General features: G+C 37.5%; 1 protein-coding gene across 2 annotated transcripts in view; it reads left to right on the top strand.

Annotated features, from left to right (window-relative positions):
• Positions 1–20,187, top strand: part of JPH2 (junctophilin 2) — a 55,545-nt gene extending 35,358 nt beyond the window's left edge. The window contains exons 3-7 of one of the 2 annotated variants that reach the window (XR_015742705.1): positions 7,220–7,338; positions 12,720–13,576; positions 14,568–14,665; positions 16,162–16,204; positions 16,470–20,187. Coding sequence is in view for 1 of the 2 variants with exons in the window: in XM_026697535.2 (XP_026553320.1) it covers positions 7,220–7,338; positions 12,720–13,576; positions 14,568–14,648 (1,057 nt within the window). In the remaining variant the exon portion in view is untranslated. The remainder of the gene's footprint in view (positions 1–7,219; positions 7,339–12,719; positions 13,577–14,567; positions 14,666–16,161; positions 16,205–16,469) is intronic. The other variant, XM_026697535.2, reaches the window with a different exon arrangement.
• The last annotated feature ends 1,331 nt before the right edge of the window (positions 20,188–21,518 follow it).

Here is a 21,518-nt window from a genome sequence, read left to right as displayed (position 1 = left end):
CCTATTGTCCCCATTTATTCATACCTATTTCCTATATTCTTACTCATGTTTATACTTATTGCTATTATCTTGTAAGCAATTGACAAATCAAATAAATAAATAAAAATAAATAAAATTATCTTTTCTACAGCCAAGGAAAGATTCCAGCCAACAGCTATTGTTGAGCTAGTATCCTTTAGACCAATTTCTCCAACTGAGGACCTATTGGATGTACTGAACTACAACTCTCATCACCCTGGGAGAGCTGAAGCATGCCTGGTCTTGGCCAAGAATGAGCAGAATTAAAATTATAAGATGTACTTTGCTTTCCACAAGGTTTATCAGCTAGAGTCAAAGAAAGGAATGGGGACCTTCAGATGTAGCCAAAGAGGAAACATGATTCAGAGGATGGAGCTGACATTCCAATCTAAACAATGAATTGTGAAAATATAAAGTGTACAATAATTGAATGCAATTATACTGATATATTCAAATCAATACTGATCAGGGATTTTCTCATAAATTTTAAAGCTGGATAGCATATATTTACACAAATAATCTCATTGAGACAACCAATAATTACAGATAGGGTTTATGTTAAACCATAGATTGTTTGATTGTGGTTTGTTGACTAACTCACCATTGGCTATGTTTTACTATGTTTATTATTGTCTATGTACCTAGTAAATCATAGTTTAATGAAACCTGTGATCTCTTTCAATCTTAGCTTAGCCAATTTCATAAGCTGTTATAAGGACCAAGCAGGTACTAGGAATGGGGGAAGCAACCCTATTTCTGTTGAAGTATAAGAAATAATAAGAAATAATGCATTGTGAACCATCTTCCCTTCATATAAATATATTGCCAGTTTGCTTCACCTGTCCTAAAATCCTTTCCTGATTGGCTGTTGTACTTCTCCTTCATTGCCACTGTACAGTATTTCCCTTGCCTTATTGTTTTTACTCAGCTCACTGCATTATGAAAATAACTTCCTTTTTAGGAACAAGAAAATAACATTTATACTATGAAATATGTATATTGTAACTTTCCATTCTATGTATTCATTCAGTTTGCCTTCTTAGCAAATAATTTTAGGCCCTATCTCTTTTAGATCTGAGATTTCTATTGAATATTTTCTTTTCTTGCTAAGTGCCTGATGTTGAGTGAAAAAAACAAAAGTCTTAATTTGAGTGCCTTCATCAACATGTCTATGTAGTTTTTTAAGAGTTAAAAGAACTGATTTGCCAAGGCCTTTTCCTATGATGTTTTTCAATTTCTCAATCTATCTCATAATATAATTGTTCATTTCTGGACACTCAAAAGAAGCAATTAATTATTCAGTCTCTTCTGCACTTAATGATCTGTGGAATCTCATAGTATTAAACTTCTTGTAGAGCTTGATTCATGTTTAATCTGTTTATGTCAAAAAATAAACCCTTGCCTAAATTAGAACATTCGATCCAGTGTTAATTGAGAGCTTCTGTGCAGTGAAACTTCGATCCTTTAAAACAGGGGTCTGGAAATGTAAAAAGAAACAGGGAACATTCTTTCACATGTGGTGGTCCTGCACTGAAGCCCAAAGATACTGGCATAGAATAAAAAAATGATTAGAGGAAATAACGGTGGAGCAAATTAAATTAAAACCAGAATTCTTCCTATTGGGGATATTTAATAGACAAATTTCTAAAAAAGTCAAATATATAATACTGCACATTCTTACTGCAGCCAGAATAACCTTTGCACAATGTTGGAATCAAGCAGATATTCCAACAGAGGAAATGGTTATTCAGAAGATAACAGCCTGTGCAGAGATGGATAAGTTAACCTTAGCACTTAAGGAAAAAGAAACATCAGAATATAACAATGTTCCATAGAGTTGGAGTGGCCACTGAGAAAGGCTGCCTTCAAAGTCCCACCTTCCTAACTGTCAGGGAGTGACACATTCCCCTGAACTGAAAGTATAGGATGATACTTTCAGAAGAGCCAGTTTGGTGCAGTGAAGGAGCTGGAAACCAAGAGATTGTGACTTCTAGTCCCTCCTTAGGCATGAAAGCTGTCTGGGTGACTTTGACCAGTCACTTTCTCTCTCTCTCTCTCTGTCTCTCTCTCTCTCTCGGCAACCCACCTCACAAGATTGTAAAAGTGGAAGAAATAGGTAGGAATATTGGTATGTTTGCCACCTTGAGTTGCTTATAAATCAAGACACAGATAAAAATCTAATACAGTAAATCAAATAATGGACAAGCTCTACTCAAAGAAAGTGATTCCAAAAACACAGCCAAGGCCATAGAGGCTTTATAGCTGATTCTCGGTACTTTGAACTCTGCTCTAAGCTTTTTGGGGGGTGGGGGGTGGGGGTGGGGAGAGAAATGCAATGTCCACAAGACAGTGCTAAAATAGTTACCTGATGCCAACAATGTGGTGTTACATATTGCAGCAATTTTCTTTTCCAAATAATCTTCAAAAACAGCATCAAATAAGCACACTACAGTAATTTGAATGCAAGATTATTTAGTGACTGTTCCTATTCTGTTCCAGAAATGTTTGCATTGGGGCAAACTTTTTCCTGCCCATAAATATTCAAATAGCCATAAATCCAGGAGAAATCTCAGGTGTGGTAAAATGCCACCTTGTCGAGAGCCATTGTTGAGCTACCATGGAGCTTTGTGATTTGGTCACAAACAGCTGCCCCATTTTGCTCAAATTTAATTAGAGCTCAATTTGAAATCCAGGGATCCATATATTCAGTCCCCGCATAACATTCTCCAAGTAATATTCCAAAGCCTGCTTTAATCCCCAAAACAGAAATAGATTCAGAAGCTGATGATTATATTTATTTAGAGATTAGACTATAGGATATTGCATGTTACTTTTAGCATTAGTTAGGCACTGATTTCATCTAACACAAATATTAATCATCATGGATGAAGCTCACCTTTGCTTTCATTCAAGAGAGAGTGTTCTGCGAATAAAGTCTATTCTAGATGTCTAGGAAGACCAGCATTGCATGGAAGTCCAAAAACTGTATATCCCTCATCTGTACACCCAGATATATGAGGTTAAACTGTCCCTGTTCCTAATACCATTGTCCTTTTTTCCCATTCTAAATGTAATATATTTGGATGTAGACCTACTTCTACAGCTTGTCCTGCTGTTTGCCCTTACTCTGCATTGCCATTTGATCCTGCATAATATAACATTTAGAGAACCAGTTTGGTATAGTGGTTAAGGCATCAAGGTAGAAACCAGGTGATCATGAATTCTAGTCCCACTTTCAACATGAAGCCATCTGAGTGACATTAGACCAGTCACTTTCTCTCAACCATTGGAAAGAGGCAGTGGCAAACCACCATTGTAAATCTTTACCAAGAAAAACAGCAGGGACTTGTCCAAACAGTCTGAGAATTGGACACAAGCGGTGGTGGGGCAGAGTAAACCCAATTTCTAGCAGCACAGGAAGATGGATAGGTGTTAAAAGAAATTGTGTGTGTGTTTTAAACTGATTTGGAAAAATTGTCAGTGTTTGTTCTGCCACAATGTATTTATTTAGTTCATGGAATTAGCTGGAAGGGGAAATTGCTCTATTGTTGATGAACTAAACCTACAATATGTACATCAGGACCATTGGCAATTTTGCCCAAATTTATGAATGAAAAATACCTATGTGAGAGGTCCTTGATATTCTCTGAGCTTGATTGTCTCAGAACAAAAGCCTTTATATTCTTTTCTTTGATCAAAACGGTCAATTTAGCCATCTCTACCAACTCCATCAGCTTCCGTAGCCATTCGTCCATGGTGGGAATCGAAATATCACTCCATTTTTGTGTATACAGTAGTCTTTGCCGTCAACATACATAAGATCAAAGTTCCATTTTTTTTCTAAGTCTTTTTCCATTAAATCCAAAAGAAAAGTTTCTGGTTTCATCTTTATCTAGGCATCTAAAGACATTTCAAACCAGCATGAATGCATTTCATTGCTACTCAACACACTCCATATTCCAATATGGCAATGATAGCTATTTTAAGAGAGTAAAAGGAATAAAGAAGTTCTACAGATTTGTTCCAGAATTCATACAGTCATGGCACAGCATTTTCACTGGGATCATTTTTCATGAAGGCAGTATGTGATATTCAGAAATCAGTTGCATGGAGTATTTTTCTTGCATATTCGGCAATGTACAATTAGCAATCTACCTTTGAAATGGGAATAGGTCTGCAGCTCTGCATGTAAAAATTGCCAATTTGGTTCTTAGTATCTCTGAGAAGGGCTGGGAAAACCATTTTGATATGGTGGACAATCACTGTCAGAATAAACTGTAAAGACAATTCTGATGGGAACAGAGCAATCGTTGAATGTTCTAAGTTGTTTACAAAGCCAAAAAGCATACTGTAATAAAAAATAAATGCAAAATAAAATTGCACTCCTGGCTCTTTACTAACTGGATATTCTTAGTCTGCAATCAGAATTTACTGGAACTTGTATTTAGAAGTTTAAAATTCTGTATGTTGTTTCTAGGTTAGTGACAACTTTAGCTGGTTTTGCCATGCTGTGATCTATTCTACTGCTTTCCTTTGAAGAAATAAAAGGCAACACGAGATTTTTTTTTATCTTGTGCTGCATATTCTGGGCATTTTACATCCAGCACCAGTTCTTCAAGCACAAAAAAGACATAAATATGTCACCAGGCCTCCCACAGCCTACAGTGGATTTAATCACACTGATTATACACTTCCAAAAAAGGAGATGCTCTGTGTACTTACAATTTCTTGGAGGCCTTCTGTGAACTGTCAAGGCTTAAAATTGCCAATTTCTACCTCACCAGCTAAGTGTCTCCAAATACTTAAGGAGATGGAGTGCTTTGAACAAGACACCAGGATGCTGGAAATATTTCCACACAGGCTTGCCTTCAAAGGATATTATGCATCTCTGAGTGGGTTAACTAAAAAGCTAATTATTTCAATTAAAAAAAACATGGATTTCATGTTGGCATTTGTTCATCACAAAAAAACCCATCCTGGTTATCAAGGAGACTTTTTGGTATAGGGTGCCGTTAACATATAGTTTTACTGTGATTATTTTTTTATAAAAAACTTTACTTGGGATATAGGCATAGACATGTTTTTGAAGGTTTTACTTTGTCATGTAAAGTTGACTTGTGGAATTCATTGTCACAAAAAATGACACAGATGACGTTGACTTAAAAGATAATTAGTGTGTCCAAAAGGTGCTTTTTCAGGAGACAATTGGATGTTCTTGTTTTTCTTTGCTGTGGTGGCTAAATATTATCTCCAGGTCAAAACCAGAATGGTTTTGAATAGTTCTTCAAGGAACAGAGTGGATCAAGGATCATTGCCTCAAATCCTGCTTGTGAACTTCTCAGATACATCATTTTAGCCAGTATGGACCCAGGATGCTAGATTTTATTGGCCACTATCAGCTTTATTAAGTTTCTTCTTGCATTATGTTTCATACATTTTATAACTCTATAACTTTATACTTTGTATATCTCAAGAATTTGGTGTTTAGTGGCTGCAGTGCCTCAGAGAGTAAGTCCATTGAAAGAGTGATAAGGACAGCCGAGAAGATTATAGGAAGCTCATTTCCTGCCATTCAGGATACTGCTTATAGGCCTATGTGCTTAGAGCTCAAAGCATTGTTAGAGACCCTACACATTCACTTTACAGTCTCTCTCTGTTCCTCCCCTTTGGGAGGAGGTTTCGAAGTATTTCTAGCAGGACTACCAGATTCTGTAACATGTCATCCAACTGGTAAATTCTCAAGATTAGTTTTGCTCGCCATGTATATGTATGCACTGAACTAGAGTGTGTTGTTTCTCCATGTCATATAATATATGTGGGTATATGCATAATTTTGTATTTATTTATTATAATGTAGTGTATATTAGAGGTGGAGACCCTTTGAGAGCTGTATGCAACGAAATTTCATTTTAATATATGCTGAGTAGTATACATTCAAAGTGACAATAAAGTTAATCTAAGTCTAAATAGTGAGAATAACTATGGATTGTTTGTTTGTAAGTTTATAAAATGTACTTGTTTACTTATTTGCCTAAGCTGGAGGTTGGACTAGAAGACCTCCAAGGTCCCTTCCTACTCTCTTATTCTGTTATTTTTATTCTGTTTACTAAAGTTATTTGCAAAGCAGTCATAAGAATGGCAGGAGAGGAAGAAATAACAGCTGGAATAAAAATTGAAGATTAAAAAATCAGATATATAAACAACATGCTTTATTGTCAATAAAGAAGATTTAAAAGAGTACACAGGGAAAGTAAAATTGGAAAGTGAATATTAAGAAAACAAAGATATCCTCCAATATGTGTAGAACATTGACGGAAAAGATGGTAGTTCGTTTTTTATTCAAGAATAGGTAAAGGTGGACAGCATGTAGCAAAGGTCTTTAGAGATAAAAAATTAGAAGTATTGGGAGCAATTATTTTAGTTTTATAGTTAATAAGTGAGAAAAAGTAATTGGTCATCTGTCAGATGATGCTCCATTCAAAATCCAAGAAAGACACTCTTAGACTCCATTGTTATAGAGAAAAGGTATCTTTTACTGGAAATCAAGGGGTAGCAGCATCAAAAGGATTCTAGATCTGAGGATTTACACGTGAAAAACACATATACAAAGTAATGCTAACATTCCCACCCACAATAGTTCAAACTGTCCATCCAATCGAAGATGTGGATAATGTCGTGTGGGGCATTTTCAGGTGGTGATGCAGACATCTGGCCGTTGACCTTGGCCTAGTTTGATAAAGAGCTGCACTTGCGCAGTAAGCAAGCGAATAAGCATAAACAATAAAGTTTTTCCCAAGTTATACAGTTCATTCTCTAAAACCTCCAGCACATTTCCCACCCCATAAATCCCAATTGATTCACCCTCCCTCTGTTACTATGGCAGCCGAAAAGATAGCGAAAGAAAAGAAAGGAGTCTTGTGAAGGCTAACAGCATCAATGCATTTCTTGAGGCCATGGAATGAATAGTCCTTGTTGATGTTAGAATGACCACTTCGGAAGAGATAGTAGGCACATTCGATAACATGGCTGTCAAACTTGATCATGTCACATGATGTATTACAACTTTTTTTTTTTTTGCCTTTGCGGAGCCAGGGTGGGCGTGATCTGCGCATGATGCATCCGGCCTACAGACCACCAGTTTGACGGGCCTGTTCTATAGCATCTCTCTATACTAAATACCACAATGATGTTATGTTCACAGGACTGCCCACGCCAAAGCCAAGTCAGAAGGTGCAGAGCAAGCAGCAATAGCAGCTAACAATGAATCCATGTTAGCCAGGTCGATGGCCAGAGAATTGTCTCCAGACTTCTATCAGCCAGGTAAGAAATGAAGAGTCCTTCATCCTAGTCTTTAATTACTGACTTTCATCTACACATTGGTTGGTGAGCTATGTAAAACCAACAAGCAAGTTAACATTTTCCATATGTGACAATATATGTGATAAGATTTTACAAAAAGCAGCCATCCCCATAATCTTTAGTGAAGCTGCTGAGAAAACAGCTTGGGTCATTGTCATTATTTCTCTGGTCTCCCTGCCCAGCACTTTTAGTTCTGCTTGAGTCCAGTCCTTTATTTTTAGCAGTGTATCTACTGACTGGAATTGCCCAGATGTTAATTGCCTTGATGGTATTTCTTCCACTGAATTTGGACTTTAAGATCTTTTTCATTCTCATAATATATTCACCTCTAACCTTCTTGACTTCAGTGTGTTTGATATTGTAAGCTTGAAGGATTTTTCTTTATTTTTACCTTATAAGGTAAGGGTGGCACATTTGTCCAGTCCAAACTCCATTGTAATATCTTGCCTTTATATATTATTATCTGTGTATTCCCAAGTAATAAACTTAATTCCAAATGAGGTCTAAAATTAACCAGTTGCATCACTAAGTCAGAAGAAAGGTCACAGCTAGGGATTGCTTGGAGTTTTGAAGACACTGAATGTCTATCAGAAAAAAGAGAAATCAATTTAATAATGGTGTGAGCCTCTATTGTATGCTCATTTTGTGTATGTGCAAAACAATTTTATTAAGCCATTCAGACTTTCATTCAATCAATCCTGGATAAATATCCACAGCTGTGGAGATTTCGCTACTCATAATATTGGGGTGGAAAGGGCATACCAACATTTTGCTATTATTTTCTTATTTTGCATTATATTTTATCATGCAGTGTTAGCTCATTTTTAGTAGTTTTGTTTCCCTGTTTCTTTTCTACAAGTAAAATGAAATGGATAAACATTTCCTAATATTTATACATCTTTGGTTGCTTTAGCCTAGATTCATTTTCTTACATTTATACTTTTAAATATTCATGCCATTTATTTGTATTCATTTTTTTTTCTAGAATGTATTGTGCTCATTCAGGACCTTAGCATTCTTTTCAAAATTTATTGCCAATGGCCTGTGAAGCTGCAATCTCATTTGCACTTGTCTGGGAATAAGATTACTGAACAAAGCCATGTTTACTTTTGAATAATCGAACAGCAAATGTGTACTGTTAATCTGCTGTGCTAAAAGAGGAATCAAGTAGTGGATAGTGATTTCTGAGCACACCTTTCTGCCAACTTGGAGAGTGTATGAATAGGGATAATGTCTTTTATAAGACAGGAGAAGCATATATTTTATTAGAAAAATACCATCACATAGTTTTATCAGCAAAACATTACTGACAAAATAACACAACAACTTTTCTTTGTAATGAAAGAAAACAGATATTGACTCTGATATCCTGTTTGTTTCTAGTTTCTAGTATTTTCAAACATCAAGGCTTAGCTTAACCTTTTCTCTGAAATAGTTTTAAATACACAGTACAATTTGCATTTACAAATCGATATAAATTCCTTGTCCTAACCAGCATGTATGTGCACATACATAAGGAAACATTTGGCATTTAATCAGCAAATGAATGGTCTATGTTTTAATCCAGAGTTCCCCAACCTTTTCAGCTTTACAGACTGATGGGGATGGTACATGGGAGGAGATGGTTCTGCCCAAGTGGCCACAAGTGCGTGCATGTGTGTGCGCAGCTCCATTTGCATGAGCAATGTGCTTGCACACCTACCACTCATATAAATGGTGTGTGTGTGTGCACATGCTTGCCCACTGCACGCGCAAGTGGGGATGTGCATGCATGTGTGCACTCAACCACCATTTCTGAGGCCCAATTTCAAACAGTTCATGGCCCACTAGTGGGCTGTGACCCAGAGGTTGGGGACCTCTGTTTTAATTGATTAATCAAAGGGGAAAGCTATGATTTGTGTGCATTTTTATCATTCATTCAGAGTTGGAAAATGTTGTAACCTTTATAGCCAAGACCACAGATGGTTAGTCTGCTGAGGGCTATTTTGAGAACTCTGAGCAACTGGTAAAATAGCTTCCAAACAGTGTGCTTGAATCCAGAAATAAATAGCCCTGAATGGGTCTTTTTATGACTGACAGGTGCCTGTAGGCAAAGCAAGCTGGCTAAAATAAAGCTCTTAGGTATCTCTTCTTCCTGTCCCGCTTTAGTACAAACAGCCAGCAGTATGAAAATCAAACTTTCCAGAATGCATAGATTTGTTGCCTGATATGGTGCAAGCTTATTTAGGAATTAGTTGCTGTAGCATCAAATGGTCATACTCCAAGTAAAAGTGCACAAGAACTTGTGCTAAGCATATTGCATAGATTTTGTAATGTTCTCTGTATCTGTAAAACCGTTTTCTTTATTTTGGGTTTAATCATATGAATATTTCATGTCTTGACACTATTGGATATTGATTGCAGTGATGCACATTTACGGCTGCATTCCAAGCAGAGGTTTGAAATTAAACACAATGGGAAGAAGAACCTGGCTGGATCAGAATAAAGGCTCTTTTAGTTCCCACAACTGCGTAACCAAATGTTGAAGTAAGCCTGCAATGTCCTCCTTGTGTTTTGGAGTACATCTCCCATAGATTCTCACTTACCATGTTGAATGAGGCTGGTGGGAACAGATTCAAATTTGCTTGCCCCTGATATTGGAGTAACCCAGTAATACCCATGATTATTACTAAATATTGATACCAGACTATGAATCTAGTGTTGCAACTGATAGCAGTTGCAATAGCAAATTATGGAATGTAATTACAGGTAGTCCTCAACTTGTTTAGTGACAGTTTGAAGTTAAAACACACTGAAAAAAGACTTAGGACCAGTCTTTGTACTTACAACTGTCCTAGCATTTCCATGATCACATGATCAAAATTAAGGTGCTTGGCAACTGCATGTATTTACAATGTTTGCAGCATCCTGGGGTCATGTGATCACATCCTCGCTGATGTCCATCGAACATAGTCGATAGGGGAAGTTGGATCAGCTTAATAACCTCATGATTCACTTAACAACTACAGCTTTAAAACTGTGCCAAAAAGGGTTGTGCAATTGGACGCAACTCATTTAACTGCCTTGCTTAGCAACAGAAATTGTGGTCCCAATTGTAGTCACAAGTCAAGGATTACCTGTATAGTTTCATTCTTGTCTCTCTCTCACAGCAGCACAAAGATATCTTGCTTTTCATTCTAGAAGGACATGTCCTCATGATGCTGCCTTTGTTCCATTCCCAGCCCACATCAGGGACAATTTACATTGGCCTTTAGCTGCTCCAGTTTTGTTTTCTGTCTTCCCTTAAAACAACATTTGCCATTTGCTATGAGGATTCATCTACAGCCATGATGGCTAACCTATGGCACACGTGCCACAAGTGGCATGTAGAGCCATTTCTGCCGGCATGCGAGCCACAAGCAAACTTACCTCACTGAGCATGTGTGCGCCTCACAGCTAATTTTTTGGTTGGTTTGAGGCCTTTTTCGACCTCCCAGAGGCTTGAAAAAAGCCTCTGCGAGGCTTTTCAGGATGAATAATAGGCCCGTTTCATCACTTCCTGAAATACCGGAAGTGATGAAACGGGCCTATTATTCGACCTGAAAAGCCTTGCAGAGGCTTTTTTCAAGCCTCTGGGAGGCCGAAAAAGGCTTCAAACCAGCTGAAAAATCAGCTGTGAGGCACAGTGCAGGTAAGGGGGTGGGGGGGATTGCACGCGCATGTGCAGGGGGCATGGGGGGGTGCGCACACTGCCTTCTAGGTGCTCGTATGCGAGTGTGTGCACACTAGCGCACATACACAATTTTCGGCACAGAAGCCAAAAAAGATTAGCCACCACTGATCTACAGTATTGGTGTCATTTTATAAAATCTATACCATTGAGAACTAAGATAGAAAGCTTTTCTGAATTGTAATTAATATTCAGCTGTAATTTATAAAACTGAAAGTAATTTAGATGTAAATTGTAAAATAGATGTAAAGCTATTATTCAATCTCTGATACATTAACCCTGCCAGTTATAAATGTTCCTTAATGGTGTCTGAATGTTGGAGGAAATGCACACACAAAAGATGATTGAACTGGTGTAGAATTTACATTTGTAATGCAGACTGATTTAAAAGTTAAGTGTGAAGATTTTTCTGACCTTGGTTTAAGACAAGAAGCTTCCTGCCATCTTAGCTATACTCATAAATATTATCTTGCTGATTAAAACTAATTACTTCATTCACACTATAAGCATGTTCAAAGTTGTGAGGGAAGGATATAGGACCAGTGGAGAAAACCAGACTGATTCTGCCTAGCCTATAAATAATAATGTAACCCATGGCAATGGTACAGACAGATATTATAGAATGCAGTGAGATGAAGACAGAGTGCAACCTGAACCCAGAACTTCTTTAACTAAGTCAGGTCAACTTCTCCAATGCTTCCAACGGGATCTTGATGTCACAGGTGGATGATCTTATTACTAAGCAATGCGCCCATCTGACAGCTCACTTTACATTAAGGACAAACTTCTACTGATTCTTTTTCCCATCCCAGTCTTTATACAGAAGTTATATCCCTGAGAAGATGTACAAGTGATGTAGCTCTACGTGAACATAAACAGCTAGGCAGAGATTATTTATTAGTAGGGCTACCATATCCGGGCTGAAAACTCAGAATGATCACTAGATGGTAGCAGAGTTAGGCTTCTGCTATTTTAATATTTGCTACAAGGAAATGGAATGAAAAGGGTTCTATAAAGGATAGCACTCCACTATCAAGCAATAATTGTAACAATTAATCAAGCTAATAAAGACTTCGTTGTAAGAGTTGGGCATACCGATTGCTTCTGAGTAGAGATTAGGGAACAAAGTCTTTCATCTTTAAAAAAAACTTACCTTACACACAGTGCTCTCCTACTGTGCTGCGGGTTTTTTTAAATTGTTTTCTTTTGCTGGTGGGAGAGGAGCAATAAAGATTGAGCTCTTCCATAGAACATATGATTACTGAAAATGTTTGTTTGTTTAGACAGGGCTGCAGGAAGTCATTTTTAATGCCATCTCTCTTTCCTGTGCTTGTATGGTTTTTATATTGTTTCCAGTCTCCAGCAGGCTATATGAAATTAATGATATAAAAATAATTTAAATAATGTCTCATTGAACGACAGCAGGTTGACTTAATCTACTATTTTCTCTTTGGCACAGCATGACAAAATGATGAGTCAGCCTTTAATTAACATCATGATGGGATGAGGTATCCCATTCATAGATCTAGAGGTGGCAAGGCTAAGCTTGACTAACCACCACCCACAAATGCATAAGTATTAGAGAAATTAAATGACCTTTTGAAATGTTTAGAGTTTTATTTTTCCTTATTAGGCCCTGAATATCTGAAGAGGAGGCTACTCCAGGAACTCATGGAAAACGAGGAGAATGTAGAGCATATACAAGAAACACCCCCTGTTGAAGAGACATCTCCAGCAACACCTCCAGAAAGTCCTCAAGATGATGAGCAGGAGTTTATGAAACCTAAGGAGAGTCCAGCTCCGACTCCATCACCATCTGGCACACCACCTGAGTCCAAGCGTGCTAAGCAGGGTTCTCAGAAAGATGGTTTTCTCAGCCCTGGGAACTGGAATGGAGATCATACTAAGAATGGGAATTATATAGGAAGTAGACCCAACACATCTTCGAGTGCTCTACTGGCAACAGTGGAGAAGTCAGGAAGTAACAGTAGACCTGCTTCTCAGAGCCCCAGCCGTCCTAGCCATATGAAGATTGCTACCGATAGGATGGAGATCAAGCCTCTTGAAAGGATAAAGAAGGAAGGTGAAGTTAAATTATTTGAGGGATATCACAGTTATGCGGTGCGGACCTCTCCAGTTACTCCCCCAGTGGATAATGAAGAAGAGCCCTTCTCGGACTCCACATTTCCTACCAAGTCAAGGTCCCCAGAGCCAGAAGCTGATGTGAAAGCAGTGGATCACAAATTAGAGCTAGAAAAGAGGGAAAGTACACCTGTCACCCAACATGAACCAGGTCACAAAGAGAAAAAAATAATCAAGACAGAATCTAAGCTTGAGCCGAAGCAACATCCACCTGAGCCTAAAGTGGAAGAGAAAGTAGAAGCCGTGCCTGAAACCAAGATGGTAGCTAAAACTGAGCCCAAGACTGTGATGAAAAAAGTTTCTCCACCAGAAACAGCCACAAAAGAGGTGGTAGTAGAAAAAGAAGAGGTAAATTGTTTTTGTCTTCATAACAGCGATAGTTGTTCATTTAGCAGGTCTGATTAGAGAGAGGGCAGCAATAATAGGGTAGCCATTTTTTAAATGTTCTACTTGCTGTTAATATTTGTGTGAAAATAGATCAGCGCATGGACATTTTGTACTTCTTTGAAAAACTGCACCTTATTTATTTATTAACTTGTATGCTGCCGAACATGCCTAGGTAAATATTGATAAGTTGATCTTGGTAAAAAAATTGTTTCAAAAGTCCAATATTTCAGTGTATAACTGACAATAGAGCCATTAGCACTTTATCTTAAATAAGTTATTCTCATTAAATACTGTTTGCTAATAAATAGTTCTAAGAAAATCCTAAGGAATAGGTGCAAAATTCAATTTCCTTAAAAGTAAGTTGCAGAGATTTACAGCCCTTTTATACTGATAGGTTACTGTATGTATGAGCATAAGATGGTGTTTAATAACAGTTTGCACCAAAACAAATTCCTGCTCAACATCTGATTTCTAGGAGAGAGTATCCAAAGTACTATATTTATGATTTCCTGGAAAATTTGCCTATGAAAATCTTTGTTCCCTCTTCCAAACAGGGCTTTTAGGGGAAAAATAGGTATAATGTATGCTTAAGTTGTTGGAAGTAAGTTGCTACATGAACTTATTGGGCATCTATGAACTTGATCAATACCTCCTAGCCCAAGTGTTCCCTCTTCCCTCCTTATTCTTATAATTCTAATGTATGTGGAATAGGCAACAATGCATGTTGCTCTAAATGTTGGTGAACTATAACTGTCAGCCCTTCTCACAATTGGACCTACTTCCTAGGCTTGGGGGTTATAATTCAGCAGGATCATTATACATATCGATGGATAGTCTATTTTTATTATGATTGTTTCACATTTTGAGGATATCTTCAATCTAAGTCTTTGTTTTAAACCATAATAGATATGTAATAAATTTAATATTTAATCATTGAATTTTTCCTTCTTAGGGACCTAACACAATAATCATCTGCATGGTCATTTTACTGAACATTGGCCTATCTATCTTATTTGTACATTTTCTGACATGATGAGATATCAAAACAAGGTAAGAGTATCTTGGGGAGGTGGGGGTTAGAGGTTTTAAGGGATTACTGGGATGGTAGTGGTGGTGATGGTTAAGAGTTTTGTGGATTTTTAATGTTGTAAGCTGCTCGGAATCACCACATATGAATCGAGCAGTCATATAAATTTGTTTAATAAATAAAGAAGAGTGACAACACTTATTGGGACCCGCCCAAGTTTGGTTATAAAATGGGTGGCTCTTTAAATGTTTTAAATAAATGCATCTGAAAAAACACCATCTGCATAACACCATCTGAAAAAAATTCTTTCACAGAGGCAGCCAGCCACCTCAGTGATCCCTGGCTAACACATGCCATATGCTAAATAAAATAAAATAAATCATCATGTTTATTCTAACTCAATCTCCATTCAGTTCAATGAGAATAGTTTCTAGTAAGAATGTCATCAGCATATTCGCTGACACCAGTCATTTTTTAAACTCAAAACCTGGATCATCTCACTATGTGTCTAAGTAAGCAATGGCTGGGGCTTACAATAATTCTTAAATGACACAGAGGTCTGTTTTATGCATTTTCTGTAAACTTAGAGTATTTGTTTGTAAGATGTAAAAAACAGGTGTCATAATTATAGTAATTCTAGTTGCTTCACAACATGTAATTTTAAAACATAAAACAAGCCATATGTAGCCACAATAATAAAAAATGAGATAATATTCCAGTTAAAATACAATATACCAGCAAATTAAAGCAGAAATAATTATCTCAACTCTCTTCTCCAAGGTCTATTAATTACTCCATTTGAGTCCTCTTCATCCATTTTAATTTCTCTGTATATTATCTCTCTATCATGCCTTATACTGTATTGCCTTTCTGTTTCTTCTCTGATAACTTTCCCTTTCACCTTCATATTTTTCTTCTTTTCTATTCTCTGTTTCTTCTCTCACTTTTGTTTTGCATGTCTCCTTTTTTCATCTTTCCCCTTCATCACCTCCTCAATTCTCTCTACTTCCATTCATTCATTCATCAGGCTTCCTCTTTGTTCTCCTGACCTCCACCACTGACTGGTCTTTCCTCCACATACCTGACTTCTACGCTCATTGTGTCTGTCTATAGCATTCCAGAACTGATAGGAAAAGAAAGGTCAGCCACAGTTTGTACTGTTTGACTTCAGTCAGACAGAAAGAGCAGGGTGCTTGTTTTTAACAATATTCTAACTGAACGTGATGGAAATGTCCTCAGGCCATCGTGTTGGTTTTTTTTTAATCAGTTAAATAGAAATAAAGATGAATGAGAGAAGAGAGAAAGGTTGGAAAGATCAAAGCCACTTCATATATTGGTACTGTCATCCCCCTTGCTGAGAGCTTCTTCCCAACAACTGCTATTCAGTGTGTGCTATTCAGGGAAGTTCATTCCGTGGATTAAGTATGGGAATCATACAAACATTGTCTTTTTTGAAACTGCAGAGTAACTACTGATACAGTCTTCTTTTTTATATGACTTATTCTATTTTCTACCACAGGATGGCTGCTGATACCATCAAATTATTAACCAGGCAAAAATAAGTAAGAATGTGGGAAATAAAAGACAAGTATGGGGAATGGAATAGGAACAATATTGTTTATTATCCAGGGATAGGGATTGTTTAAAAGCACAGGTAATAAACCAGAATATTAGCTATTAGTTTTTAATTCTTATGGAAAGCCTCTCTTATTTATGGAACTTTCTCCCGTTAACCTTTTCCTAGGGTAGTATCGCAAATGTTAAACATTTTTAAAAAATTATGAATTCTGTTACCTTCCTAATTTTTTAAATTTTATATCTTCACAGAACTTTATGCTGGTCCAAACAACCATCCTAATTAGAGATAACATCGGCCATTCAGAGCTATGTTAAAAGGAAGACACATAGAAGCACCCAGTGAGTGTACTGTGGTCATGAACAATTACACCATGCTTCTGGCAAACTCTTTTGCTCCAACCATAGCAGGAAGAGATCTCAAATTTTACAACTTCTTTTATTCTTCCTCCCCCCCCCCCCTTTTTTTTTCCTGTGTTGCTTTGAAGATAATTTTGATGAACTCCACTGCCACTTGTTGAAGAAACAAGGATTCATCTTAATTGTGGAATGGAAACACAAACTAAAAAGTCTTTTCTTTGAATTTCACTGTGAAAACATCAGACTTAATGGTACAAATCTTCCAGTCCCCATACTAAATTGTGCTGCAGCTCTGAATCATGATTAACTCCAGGAATATGCTGCAGGTGGCTGGGGGTAGGGGGCATTCATGCATGCCCCTTGTTGTATTTTGAGCAATTATCCAAGTCCCTGAAAAAAAAAACAGTTTTCTAAAATCATTAATATGGCCTTAGTCAAAAAAAGGTAGAGTCAATAGGAAAGGTTTAGAAACTAGGGCCTAAAACTTCTTCCTGTCTTGTAAAGGACTTCCCTCCCTCCCCAATCCTAGATTCTGCATTCTAGAAGCTCTAGTTTTGTGTTCTTTTTTTCTTTTAGCTCTGTTAGGAGAGCCAAAGTGTTTGGGCATTCAATTTTTCCCTTTCCCCCACTGTCCAATTTGATGCTTCTCTCCACTAGCAAAGCAACACATTCGTTTCTTCTCAAACTTTTTCAACCTCAAATTGAGTTTAGGATTTGGATATGAAGAACTTTTCATCCACTTTCGTAGCTAATATAGAAGTGGAGCAATGAAGAACTGGTTCAGTTGGATCTATTTAGATATCTAAATGTTTAGCAGGCTACGTGCGGGCTTTTGCAGCTGCTTTTATCTCTTTGGTGTGTTGTTCCCCATACTTCTTTATTCATTGATTGCACAACTTTGCTTTAATTGGGCTGGCTGGCAGTGGTGGGAGAGGGCCAGGATGGTAGCTCGTTCTTTGCTTCTAAAAGTTTCCATTTAGATGTTCACCTTCCTTACCACTTGTCCTGGGCCAGTAGCCGTTGAGAGACTCCAGGGAACTGCTACGGTATACCAACTTGTCTACATTGTGTATAAGCCTAAGTGATTGTTTTTGTCAATCATACTTGGAGCTACTTTCTTTGGAGACTAGCCCTATTTAATATTGTCTCAAAGCAACAGCTTGAAAGAAGTTCACCAAAGAATTTGGAGGCTTTAAAGAAAAGAAGATTCTCCCAATCACAAGTGTCACAAAGCTTCCAAGATAAACTGCACACATCATAGAGCTAGCTAGCAGCACCAATGGAGCAACAGCCAGCAAAGCCAAGGATCCAGAAGGGAGCAAAAGTGAAATATGGGCAAGCAATCTTCTTGACAACCAATTGGCAGCCTGTACCTAATCTGGGCATAGAGTTTCCCCATACAAACCAACTTGAATACGGCGTTAGGAAAAATTGGTGGTTTCACCTGCTCTTAATTCTATATAATTCTAAAACGAGTGAAGCTTTTTTCCCCGAAGAGCAGATCTCATTCTCAGACATAAGTAAAGTCACAATCAAAAAGAAAAAACAAAATAAATCCTATCTTTTTATGAATTTCAGTGCAAGGATGCTAAAACCTGGTCTTACTGTAAGCAATTCTTTTTGCGATGCTGATGAGCAACAATTAAACACCATGAAATTTGTTTAGCTTACTAACTATAGGCTGCATTTTAATGCGGCTTGCTATAAATGTTGGTAAATGAAATCTGTTCTCATTTAATAACTATACAGTGCCTTGAGTATTTTTGTTGCTAGCTTTGTTTATCCCCTTCCCACCTTAAAATTAGACCTGTGGCAAGATCCATTTTACCCTCCATCCTTTTCTGTTTATTAAGATGCACACATGACTTGTCATTGAAATTTCAGTATGTGAATTTGTCTTTAAAGTGTGTGGATGTTCCCTTTCCCAACTTTCCTTGAGGGGGAGAGAATGAGGATTTTTGTTTCCAAAAAGGTTTTTAAAAAGTGCCTTCTTTAAAACTGACAATGATTTGTTTTATATATATAGTGACAGTCCTTGGAATTGCAGCTGTGGGTTAAATGTGTGCATGTAAAATAGATAAGAAAATTAATGGGTTACTGTATAAGAGACTGTAATTGTAGGTGCCAAAAAGTGACAGGATTTTAAGTGCAGCAGGTAATCCATGTTTTCAAAACAAATGACTTACAATTCATGAATTGCTGAAAATGAATTTGGAAGACAGGAATGCTGTTCCTGACAGCTTGTTTAATAACTATTCTGCTTTGAAGGAGGAGAAAAACAAGATTTCTAACAATGAATGAGGTATGGTAACACTGCTTAGAAAATTGTGGAAGATTATTTTGTCCTTCAAACATGAAATAATAGCAATATAGGCAGTTTTGAGGCTTTTATTGTTATGTTTCCTTTTCATCTAAATATATTCCCTTAAATATAACCAGACTGTTATTTGCTTTTGAAACCTGACAGCCTCTTTGCTGGCTTTCTAGGTATACAATTTAGTATGCCAGCAGCTTTACAACCGGGAAAGTGATTTTTTTTTGAGAGATGTCAATGTCCTTTATTTATCATGAAGCACAAAATTGAGTCTTTTTGAAAAATGTTAGGGTTATTTCCATCCACCTCTGAATTCTCTTTTGCAGAAATACTATGTGGTTATTTTCTTTGTTATGTTTTGTTCTCTGCAAGGTAATGATAAGGATAAAATAAATACATTTGGTGTCTGTGGGATATATGGGGCAAGATCCACAGACTTATCTGTCCAGAGGCTGTTGTTTTTTTAAATTATTTTACTTTAGACAGCTGGATCTCCATGCCAAATTGCAAAACTGATTTTGAAATTTATCCTTTTCAAATGTAATATGGATGGTGACTTCAGCACATAATGCTCTCACTTGGAGCACAAAACATTTTTGACTGTCCTTGCCATGTATGTTTTATATATATCTGTAAAGAGAAGGAGCTTCTTGGTGCTTGTGCATACATTGGTATCCCCTGATTCGCTAGCAACTGCTTTGTTTACATTAAAAGCACAAGCCTTCACCAAAGAAATAAATGTAAGTGATTTAATAGAGAGGGAATGAATCACGTATGCCTTTTGGCTCTCAAATAATGCCAGTTCTTCCTACAGTTCTGAGAACCCTGACTTTTAAGATTGTTCAAAGGATCTTCTTTATTCCTTGTTCCAAAATATCATCTTGAACAAGATGACACAAAAAATCCAGAGCCTCATATGGAAGTCCCTGCAGGTGTGAGTTTTTCTATTTGTGCACAATAGACCTTTTAAAGGTGAGTGGAAAGGTCCTACAGGAAAGAGATCTGCCTCATACTTCTTGCCTCTCCCAAAGAACTTCTGGATTGGGACTAATATGTGCACAAGCCCTGTGGAGTTTGCTTCCTCAGGTGAGCAGGAGTGGGTTTACCTCAATTTGCATGCCTTCAAATGTTCAGGGCTTTCAAGATGACAGATGTATCATCACGAGAAACATACCTTTTGAAATCACATGTTTTAAAATTTTTTTAAAATATGACAATTTGTGCAATGCTATCCAGGACCTTTTATTTGCTGTTATTCTGGATTACGTGCAATAATAAAAGGTTCTTTTGTTCACATTCCCAGCTCTGATTTATTTTAGATGAAAGCATGGGAAAGTTTCATATATGACATGCTTAACAAAGCAGCGGTGTATCAAATGTTCAACTACAAAGTTCAGCCAAAGCTAAACTTTTTTAAGCAACAAGGCTTTAAATGGGGCATGCATTAAGTATATGTTAAAAGTTCACCCATATCAGTCTTTAAAACATACTTTGGATCATTCCCAAGAAGTTTTGATTTTGTTGGGTATGTTAAATTGTTACACAATTAATAATAAAATTGACCGACCTAGATTGTGACCTAATGTGATGACCCAGGGTGCGATACAAAACAAACACAGTCATAGAAAACAGGTGAAGCCCCTTTTATTCCTTCACTTTGCTTCCAAGCTCCAAATATTGATGGAAGACAAAAAACTCCCACACAAATAGTTACAAGAAGAAGGGGAAAAAAACAACACAAACCAGGCAAGGTAAGGGCTGGAGGACATCCACAGATAGCACACATTGGGAAGGACACCAAACTCAGAGACGAATCATAAACTAAAGATATTTCCACGCTTTGTTTCCAGCGTTCGTCTGTACACAGGTCTGTATTCTTATTCGGTTGTCACAGCTGCAGCCCATGAAGAGGATAAAGGCCCTCTCCTCCCGAGTAGACCTCACTTTTCCCTGATCCTCTCCTCCCTGCGTGCCCTAGGATGGATACGGGATGGGCCTGGGTCTTCCTCTGACTGCTCAGCTGGCCTCTGCCCTTCCCCAGCCTCCTCCACAACCTCCGGAGCCACACTTCCACTCCCTGTTGGCTGTTCCTCCTCTTCCTCAGAGTCCGTCTCCACCAGGGGCATGACACCTAAGCGGTTTTCTTGCAGCAGGGGATGAAGTATACTGATGATACTTAACTAAACATCGCTACAGGCCAAGCAAACAATACTATCAAGTTCCTTTCCCAATGTTTCTGGGAGGCCTAGATGCAGAAGAATAGGCTATGGCTTAACCTTAGCAAGACTGACTAGGTACAGGACTTAAGGTACCTTGAATCTGCGTATTTTCCACTCTCAGTTCTGGATGGATTAGTATTCCACCAGATAAAATTGCAATACTATTTGGGGTCTTCTGGATTCTTGACTCCTGACTGAAGAGCAGGTAGAAATCACAACCAGAAGAACTTTTACACAAATATATCTTACATGCCAACTGCACCCATTCCTAGATTAGGAGGCACTGCTTATATTCACTCATGCCTTAGCTCAATATTAGACTATTGCAATGTGCTCTATATGGGACTGTTCTTCAAGAGCATTTGGAAACTTCAGATGGGTAAACTATAGCATACCTATGTAATACAG

The sequence above is a fragment of the Pseudonaja textilis genome, chromosome 3, assembly GCF_049901715.1.
Source record: "Pseudonaja textilis isolate UNSWEBS1 chromosome 3, rPseTex1.2, whole genome shotgun sequence".
Lineage (NCBI taxonomy): Eukaryota > Metazoa > Chordata > Lepidosauria > Squamata > Elapidae > Pseudonaja > Pseudonaja textilis.
The sequence above is the reverse complement of the archived record's forward strand: the minus strand, read 5'-3'. Positions and strand labels throughout refer to the sequence as shown.